General features: G+C 65.9%; 2 protein-coding genes across 2 annotated transcripts in view; one reads left to right on the top strand and one right to left on the bottom strand.

Annotated features, from left to right (window-relative positions):
• Nucleotides 1-2,649: 2,649 nt before the first annotated feature.
• MNEG_8426 (cathepsin Z) lies at nucleotides 2,650-5,810 on the bottom strand (the record flags this gene model as incomplete). Its single annotated transcript, XM_014043104.1, has 9 exons — nucleotides 2,650-2,890; nucleotides 3,262-3,370; nucleotides 3,764-3,878; nucleotides 4,212-4,264; nucleotides 4,482-4,578; nucleotides 4,825-4,983; nucleotides 5,184-5,238; nucleotides 5,413-5,472; nucleotides 5,674-5,810. 9 exons carry the CDS (start codon nucleotides 5,808-5,810, stop codon nucleotides 2,650-2,652), a joined length of 1,026 nt encoding a protein of 341 aa, XP_013898558.1.
• A 1,976-nt stretch (nucleotides 5,811-7,786) lies between these two features.
• Nucleotides 7,787-8,546, top strand: part of MNEG_8425 (hypothetical protein) — a gene marked incomplete at both ends in the record, with an annotated part of 2,825 nt that continues 2,065 nt past the window's right edge. The window contains 3 exons of the mRNA XM_014043103.1: nucleotides 7,787-7,828; nucleotides 8,090-8,198; nucleotides 8,382-8,533. Of these exons, the coding sequence (XP_013898557.1) occupies nucleotides 7,787-7,828; nucleotides 8,090-8,198; nucleotides 8,382-8,533 (303 nt within the window). The remainder of the gene's footprint in view (nucleotides 7,829-8,089; nucleotides 8,199-8,381; nucleotides 8,534-8,546) is intronic.

Genomic DNA, 8,546 nt, shown 5'->3' with positions numbered 1-8,546 from the left:
GGGAGGGCGGCGCGGGCGGGTTCTACGCTGGGCTGCGGCCCAGCTTGCTGCAGGTCCTGCCGAGCGCGGCGCTCAGCTACTGGGTGAGCGAGCCGCGGCGGCAGGGCATGATCGGGCCGACCTTGAACCTGTCCATGATCGGGGACGCTGCCCCGAGCCCAGGCGCACCTCTCAACATGGCCTGGGGAGCGCGCCGCGGTGCACATGCGGGGGCGCGGGCGAGCCTCCTCTGTGGGCAGTGCGCCGTGGGGTCAACTGCAGCCCGGCCTGCCCCGCCCCATCGCGCCCCCATCGGGTGTCCCTGCGGTGACTGATAACCTCGGATTTCTCATCCTACCCCGATTTCACCAACAGGTGTACGAGACCGTCAAGCACGCAATCAACGCGCCCTTGTAATCGCCGGCCTCGTTTGCTGGGCTCGCCTCAATCCTGCTGCCCCGACCGCGGAGGTCGGCGCCGCTCGTGCGGGGGCGGCCCGGCGCGCTGGTGAGGGGCAGGGGCGCCGCCGCGTCCAGTAATGGCAGGCGCCTCGTGCGCCCCGCAAGCAGTGCTGCTGTGCGGCGGTGCGCAGGCGCCAGCGCCTCGAGGGGTTGGCAGGCTGAGCGGGCGCTCACCAGCGCCGCCGGCGGGCTGTGCGGCGCTCTTTGCAGGGCGAAGTGACGGCGGCGCAGCCTGCCCGGCTGCTGCAGACGCGGCCTGCCGGGTTTTGGCGCCACGCCAGGCCGGTTTCCGCGCTGAGGGCTGCCTGGGCTCGCTGGGGCACAGGGCAACAGGCCTGCCTTTGCGCACTCAGCGCACAAGCATTCTAGGCTGCAGCAATCTAGCAGTGCAATTTGTTTTGGTGCCTGGTTAGGTGTGTAGACCGAGGGTAGCGCCCTTGACTTCCTCCCCTAAAGACTTGGCAACAGGCTTTCAAGAGGGGCCACGTGCCCGGCCTGTTGCGCCGCCCTCACCTGCGCAAGAGCTGCATGCCTTACCCACCCTATCCGTCGTTTCTGCTGGCTGATTGATTCAACCTCTTTCTTTCGCCAAGATCGGCTTAGTTGTGTGCATGCTGGGGTGTTGCTTTTCCGCTGATGACGGGCCCCTCTGCGCTGCTTGCCGCCGCAGACATGTCAAGGCGTTGTCGGTTGCTGGGTTTGTGATGCGCTTGTTGATGTGTTTTTTTGTGTGTGTGTGTGTGTGTGTGTGTGTTTGTGTTTGTATGCCTCGTTGTCAGTGTAGAGACTGCGGGCGTTTTGGTAGCAGCTGCTGAAGCGGGCATTGCAACGCGTTCAGATGAGCAAGCGGCGCCCCGCACTGCGCCCTTTGACCGTGCGTTTCGCTCTGCACACACATTTTCCGGGGGGCAGCGCGTTCGGCGCTTCCGCCTCTGTCATTCTTTGCAGAGACGTGCAATGAATCAGACAGCGGACGTTGGCCGCGATGCCAGCGGCCGAAGCGAGCAGAGTGTCAAGGCGAGCTGGGGTTGGGGGTGCAGCCGGCAGTCACAGGTCGGCCGAAGCGCTTTAGAGGGCCCCAACAGGGACGCAGCTGTCAGGGCTGGGTCAGGCGGCGCCCAACCCTGACCTTGCGTGGCTGCCTGCCGGCGTCGACGCCTCTGAAGCACCCTCAGGCGGCTGCGGGTGAGATGGGACCCGTAATGTTACATCGCTCGCGAGGCAGCGAGCCCACTGCGCCGCAGTGAGGGGTACAGTCGCGCGGGGGGCTGCGCCTCGAGATGCGGCACGCACGAACGGGGTTGAGGGTTTGATCGACTCAGCAGGGGCAAGCAGCATACAAGGCAGCCCGCGTTAGCCGGAGCACGCTAGCCGTGCTCAGCGCCGCGGGTAGTGGTACAACTGAAGCTCGGCGGGGGGCAGAGGGGAGGGCACCCTTCGCGGCGCATGCGCCCGCAACGCCGGGTCGCACACGCGCGCCGAGGCGCCCCGATCTCTCCCGGCCACCCGCAAGCTTGTCAGCGCGTGCGGGCTGGCGGCGAACCGCCAGCCCTGCTGAATTGCGTTCTCTCTCAGCCCAAAGACTGGTTTGAGCGCGCGCGCGCGCGCGCGCGCATGCGCAGCCTGCATGACAGGCTCGTGGCGACAAGTGGTGCGCAGACAGGCCGGCGCGCGGATGCAAGCGCAGGGCGGGCGACGAGGGTACAGAAGAATAATAAGAATCGGGTGCGGGCGCACGGCGCAGGCGCTGCGGCAGCCAGGGCGCCCGCCTCAGGGCAGTGCTTTTGGCTCTTCGGGTTGTTGAATTGCAAGGGGTCTCGCCGCATGTGCGATCTGGGGCGCACAGAGGCTGCCAAATTGCCGGCCCGCTGCTCTTATGCGTGGCGCGGCCTGGAGGTGTGCAACGTGCAGTGGCGAGCAACCAAGAGGGCAGCCCCTCGCCGCCGCCGGAACGGGACAGTCGAGGCACCTCCCAAACGTCAGCGCCGCCGCGCTCTGATGCAATGTAAGGGGCAGCCGTGCTAAGAGGGCGCGTGCTAGCACGGCCATCGGTTGATAAGCAACTTGATGCATGATGAATGTGCAACACCCGTTGGAACACAGCGGGTCCGTCAGCCGCCAACCGCGGCGCACCCCGCTGCGCGCCAGAGCAAGCTCCCAGGCCGGCCGGCCTCCCGCCGCGCGCAGGTCGCGGGCGCGGGCGCGCCGCCTACGACGCAGCGACGCGCGTAGCAGCAGCGGCAGCTTCGGGGGTGGCGCGCCTGGAGGGCGCTATCTCGTCGTCCTCGTCAGCGCTGGCAGGGAAGCCTAGGTCACGGGCGTTGGCCCAGCGGTCGACGGCGCCAAAGGCGCAGTCCAGCTCGATGCCCAGGTTCATGTTGGCGCCGTTGCCGCCGTCGAAGCCGGAGGTGGGGGTGCGGTAGAAGCCGCCCTCGCCCCAGGGCTCGCCCCTGGAAGGCCAGTGGAGGAAGGGGTGAGCGCAGGGATGGGCGGGGCGCCAGGTTCCGGCGGGGAGGGGAAAGGCAGCAGAGGGAGGACGGGCAGGGGCGGAAAAACCGCGCCTGCGCGGCTGCACCGTGCTATGGGAGGCTAATACCGCCAGGGGATTCCAAGCGAGCGGCGCTGCGGCCACTCGAACCCTGCTGCCCCCGTTCCACCCACCCGCCCTAGGGCGCGGCTTTGGCTGGAAATGGAATCCTGGCAGGCAGCACCATATGAATACGCACACGTGGCTTGAAGCAAGGACCCTGCCAGTCAACAGATCACGCGCGCGCGTGCACGCCAACTCTCGCGCGACAGGACACAAACGCGCCCCGCGCACCAGCTGTTGCGCACTATCCAGACCTCTTCCCCGTCGACCTTGTCCCAGCCCACGACGCTGACTACGTGGTTCAGCTCGATCTTCTGCAGCTTCTGGGCAAACACGCCGCCTGTTTTTTGGGGGAGAAGGGGGGGGCATCAAAGGGGCGGCAGGGCGGGCGCGGGGCGACAAGGTGAGTGTCCTGCGGTCACGTGCAAGGGCACAGAGCGTCGGTTGACGACGCGGCCGACCACATCTGACGCGCCCTGTGGAGCAGGCTGCAGGCCGGCAGAACACTCCCCCGCCGGCTGGTCCTGTTCGCCCTGCCCGCCTGCAGCAACCAAAGCTTCCCTGCCCTGCTCCTGCCGGACCCCCCCTCTCCCCCTCTCCAGAGCCGCCCACGCGCCCCCCACGCCCCTCCCCGGAAGCCTACACAACACGCCTTGGACGCCGATCGCCCCCACGGCGCGGGGACCAAAAAACGTGACATGCGGGAGCCACGCGCCGCGCCCAGGCCCCTCACCCTTGTAGTCATCCAGCTCCCGGGTGGACTGGATGGCGCACGAGATGGGCCCCCTCCTGTAGATCTCGGCCTTCATGGCCAGGCGGCCCTGGAGGCTGCCGTACTCACTCACAACCTTGAGGGGGGGCGGGAGCAGGTGGCAACACGAGCGGCGGGGGTGCGGCGCGTTAGGGCGACAGATTGCATAGACAGAGGACGGGCCTGGCCCAGATGCTGCGGTCGGGCCGTGCGAGGCTTTGGCGTTGACTGAGAAGGGCGTTTTTCAGGGGCGGCTCAAGGGAAAAGGCAATTTGGAGTGGCCGGGCTGGGTCATGCCGCAGGTGCCCAGGCAGGCGATCCCCGTACACAGGGCGCATGGACGCGCGCGCCTGTTGTGTAGACGGGCGTGCCTGCTCCCTGCACGCGCGCCCGCTTGATGGCATCCCACGCCAGGGTCCTGCCTACTCACCAGCCTCTTGTAGTCGTAGACCGGGGCGCACTTCCCGTTGGACTCACAGGTGTCTGTCAGGGGTGGTGCGGCAGCAGCAGCAGCAGCAGCACACAGCCGCGTCAATTCGCTGCAGCGCGCCTCTCAAAACATGAACGCTGGCCGCATTTGCAAGTTGCAACAGCCAAATGCAACTTTGAAATCCCATACCGTCAATGCGGGCCTGGCATGCTCCCAAAGATTCGGGCAGCGCGATGCAAGCAAGGGGGGCTGGAATTCGGGCGGGCTCACAGCACTGGTGCTTGTGGTTGCAGGCCTGGTTGTGCGCCACGAACGAGTTGCAGGTGTCGGCGGGGATGCCCTGCCTGAAGGCGTACGCGTACACCAGCTGCGAGGGGAGAGAGGAGCGGGGGAAGAGCAGCGGGCGACTTGTTTGGATGGGCGCATGGCCGGTGACACGTAGCAAGGCGCGGCCCAGCAGCGCACCAGTCGGAGCCTCAGCCGACTCAGCCGATCAACAGGTGAGATGGGCCAAGGTCGATGCAGAAACAGGCGTGCGCGCACGCATGCGGGCGCACGCAGACGCATGCAGGCGCAAGCAGCCGATGCAGACACAGGCGTGCAACCCGCGCACCTTGTCCTCGCCGCCGTCGATGCAATTGCCGCCCTTGCTGCAGTCGACCACGTTCTGCACCGACAGCACTGCGAGCGGGAACGCGCCGCCGCGGACGATGTTGGCGCGGTCGGCCAGGGCAGAGGTCGAGGCGAACGCCCAGCAGCCGCCGCAGTAGACCTGGGGGGGGGGGGATGAGGCAAAGAGGGGTCGACGTCCGGGGGGGGGTGCGGCATGTTGATCAAGGAGATGGAGGGCCACATGCAAAGAGCGCGCGGCCCGCGTCGGTTGACGCTGCCCCCTCCGCTAGCCGGCGAAAGCGTTTGGGCGGGCGAGGAGGCGAGGGCGCGGATATCTGGGCAAATTCGGCCCACACCCACCGGGATGTGCTGGTTGCGGACGGGAGAGAGGTAGTTTTTGCCATCGACGTTGCGCCTGCCCGCGGATGTGGGGTTGGGGCGCGATGGTTGGCGGCAACTCGGCGTGGGTTGCGGGCAGTGGGCGGGCCGGCTCTGCGCTGAACTCCCTCAGCCTTTTTTGGACGAGCCCCACGATTAAGCGAGGGTGTGCACCCATATCATGGTGCGCGATGAGCGGCAACAAACTCACCAGTCCCAGGACTTTGGCAGCTCGCCCTCAGTGAGACTCTCTTGTGGCCGCGCGGTCAGGCTGCATGTGAACATGGTGCGCGAGTGCAGCGCCGCGTTCGCGCGGTGAGCCATTTTTGGGCGAATGGCATGGCGGCCAGTCGCGACCCTAGCAGCGCCAGGCTCTCGGAGCACGACGTCCAGCGTCTCCAGGGTGTGCGGGCCCAGGCACCAAGATTACGCGAAGGGCACGCGGGCACGAGATTGTTGAGTCCTTGCTCACATGACGTCCTTGATGCCACTCTTCTTGAGCTTGGTGGCATACTTGCTGACGCCCGCGCTGCCCTCAATGACCTTGAAGGCGGAGCTCGGGCCCACAAGCAACGCAAGAACAAGGAGGAGGCCTGACACGCGCGCCATGGCTATTGAGGGTGCTAATATGGAACCTAATCAAATTAGTGCAGCAACAATAGAACTCTGCAAATGCGCCCGCGGCTGTTGACCGGGCCCGCAAGATCACTCGCAAGAACTGAACCCCAGCAATTGTTGTGATTATGCTGTGAAGGGTGTCTTTTTGATACCGCGTTCCATTCTCATGCTGATTGTGCGTCACGTGCACAGCTAGACGAGCATGTGGCTGAGACTCTTGTCGGGCCGGCCCAGAGATCAGCTCAAGGGCGATGTGCCATTTTGTCGGCACGTGCTGCTGCCGGTGCGCGTGAAGACCGCTTCCAGGCAAAAGCAAGAGGTTGCGCACATCCAGGACAGATGACACAAGTGGACTACCAATTGCATCGGTACATACCGCAAGCAATGAGGACGTGAGGAGAGTACCTGTATCGGCTTGAGCCGCCACACGCACGTGCCGGGCATTTGAGGGATCTGGGTGGAATCGTCGGCGGAAAGGCACGCACGCAATGGCAAGGACGAGGCAGCGGCGAAATAAGACCCCCATGATGTTGCACGAGCAGCCACGCGGGCGTCAACTCTGTCCGCTCATCACAATCGCAAGTCGTGGGGGCAGCCTAAAGGTGTCACTTGAGGGCCCTCTGCGCCCAGCGGGGGGCCCCCGGGTCCTTTAAACCGGTGAGTAGCGGGGGAACGGGCGGTTGCCCTGACCATGCACACGTCCGCAAACCTTGCAGGGTGCCCAGCGCCCGGTCTACCTTCTCCACTCAAGTCTAGCCGCCACACGCCGCGCCCCTCATTAGGCTACACAACAGTGTCATATAAAAGGCTGCCTGCTCAATTCGATATTTGCCTTCCACGCCTGAACTCCAGAGTAAATAAAATAAAAGTATACCTCACTACCTTGGAGTTGTAGTCGGCCGTCACCGTCTCACCGGGGATCAAAGGAGCAAGTGTGCGGCAAGCAGCGGAGTGCACAAAGCGAGCGGGGTATCCCTGCCCGTACCCGTTCCACCGGAACTCATATCATAGAATCACCTGAGCGCGACGGCGAGTACCAGAGACTCCAGAGACCACACAATGCGACTCCGGTCAACAGGCAGGGGTGTCACCCAGAAACTGATGAGTCAACTTGTGCCATCCCTTGCACAGGGATGCGGTTGGGACCTCTTGAGCATGACCGGGGCTTACCGTAGCACGCGGATTCACACCTCAATGAACCAGCCTTCGCCCATACTTGCGATCAGACACAACGAGCAACGGTTCACGATCTGCGAGAGCGGCCGACTGCTCAATCAATGTTACCGGCGTGTATCGCACATGCGGTGCACCAAACATCGCAGCAAGCGCTCCCACTCTTAGCATGCCGTTGTGGCCTGGGGTTGCAGCATGCAGCAACCGCTGCACTGCCGCGCTCTAACACGCGCAGCGGCCATAGCGGTGCTCTTGGGCAGCAGCAGCAGCAGCAGCAGCAGCAGCAGCAGCAACGGCGCCAGATGAAGCGCTATCAACAATACCAGCAGCAGGGCGATGAGCGGGAAGCTGGTTGGTGGGGCACTGCCGCGGCTGCGGCTTTCGCGGCGCTCGCCGCGGCGGCGCTCGCGCCTGCGGCGGCGCTGGCGAAAAAGGCCGAGCCCCTGCCCCCCACCTCTGATGGCGTGGAGGCCAGCAACTGGAAGGTGCTCAGCCTCGACACGCGGCGGCGTATATTCTTTAAGTGAGCTGAGGCGTGGCGGTGCATGTGGGACGAGGGCGCAAACGCGAAGCTGCGTGCGTCGACCTTTCCTACGCCCCAGGGGCCCAGCACTCTTTAGGGTGTGCGCGGCTGTGCCCGTCGTGTCATGCGTCCCCGTGCCTTTGCGCGGGGACGCAGCCGTGGGGCTGGTCCCGCAAGCTGGCGCTGCCGTCCAGCTCGCCCGCTGCTGCGCACCCCTCGCCACACCGCCCCGCCCAACGCACGCCTTAGGTATGAGAAACGCATCCGCGACATGTCGTCGCTCGAGAAGACTTACGAGTATTTTGCCACTCAGGTGCGGCTGGGAGCTGCTCGGGCAGCTGCCAAGGCAGCATCTCGGGCCAATATATCAGGGAGTGGCACGCGTGCAGCTGCCTCGCGCAGATGCGGGCCGGCCGAGTGGCACCTGCTGGCAGTTCAGTCAGCCGAGCGGTGACTTGGGTTACTGTTGGACCCCCCTCTGCTTCCTGCCGGCGTGACTGCCGCCCCGTCACCTCCGCCCTCAGCTGACGAGAACGCGCTCCTCCCGCGGCCCCGCGCGCCCGCCGGCCCCCAGACCGACGCGGCCGGCGCCAAGGCGATGGACGTGCGGGACGTCGTGCGCGCGGTGGTGCCCACCTACCCGGCCAGCGACGGCGCCGCGGAGCGCGCGGGCTTCTTGGACGGTGGGCGGCGACGCGGTGGCAGGCGGGTGACCTGGGAGCCAGCAGGGGAGAGGCGCGACGGCCCCCTGGCTGCGGTTTGACCTTGCCCGCCAGGCCCGGCTGGCCTCTGCTGCCGGGCCAGCAATGGGTACTCCTGCAGGGGCCCCAGCGCGCGCAACCCCGCGCCCCGCGGCGCGCCCGCAGGCGAGCGCGGGCAGGTGGTGCAGGGCAGCATGGAGCGGGAGCCCCGCGGCAGCACATTCCGCGTGCTGGACGACGACGGGGACGGCGTGATCAGCTTCCAGGAGTTTCGGCTGGTGGTGCTGCTGCTGTCCATACCCGAGGCCGACATCCAGGTGGGGTCGGGGG

This window comes from Monoraphidium neglectum (assembly GCF_000611645.1).
Source record: "Monoraphidium neglectum strain SAG 48.87 unplaced genomic scaffold scaffold01600, whole genome shotgun sequence".
NCBI classification, from domain to species: Eukaryota; Viridiplantae; Chlorophyta; class Chlorophyceae; order Sphaeropleales; family Selenastraceae; genus Monoraphidium; species Monoraphidium neglectum.
The sequence above is the reverse complement of the archived record's forward strand: the minus strand, read 5'-3'. Positions and strand labels throughout refer to the sequence as shown.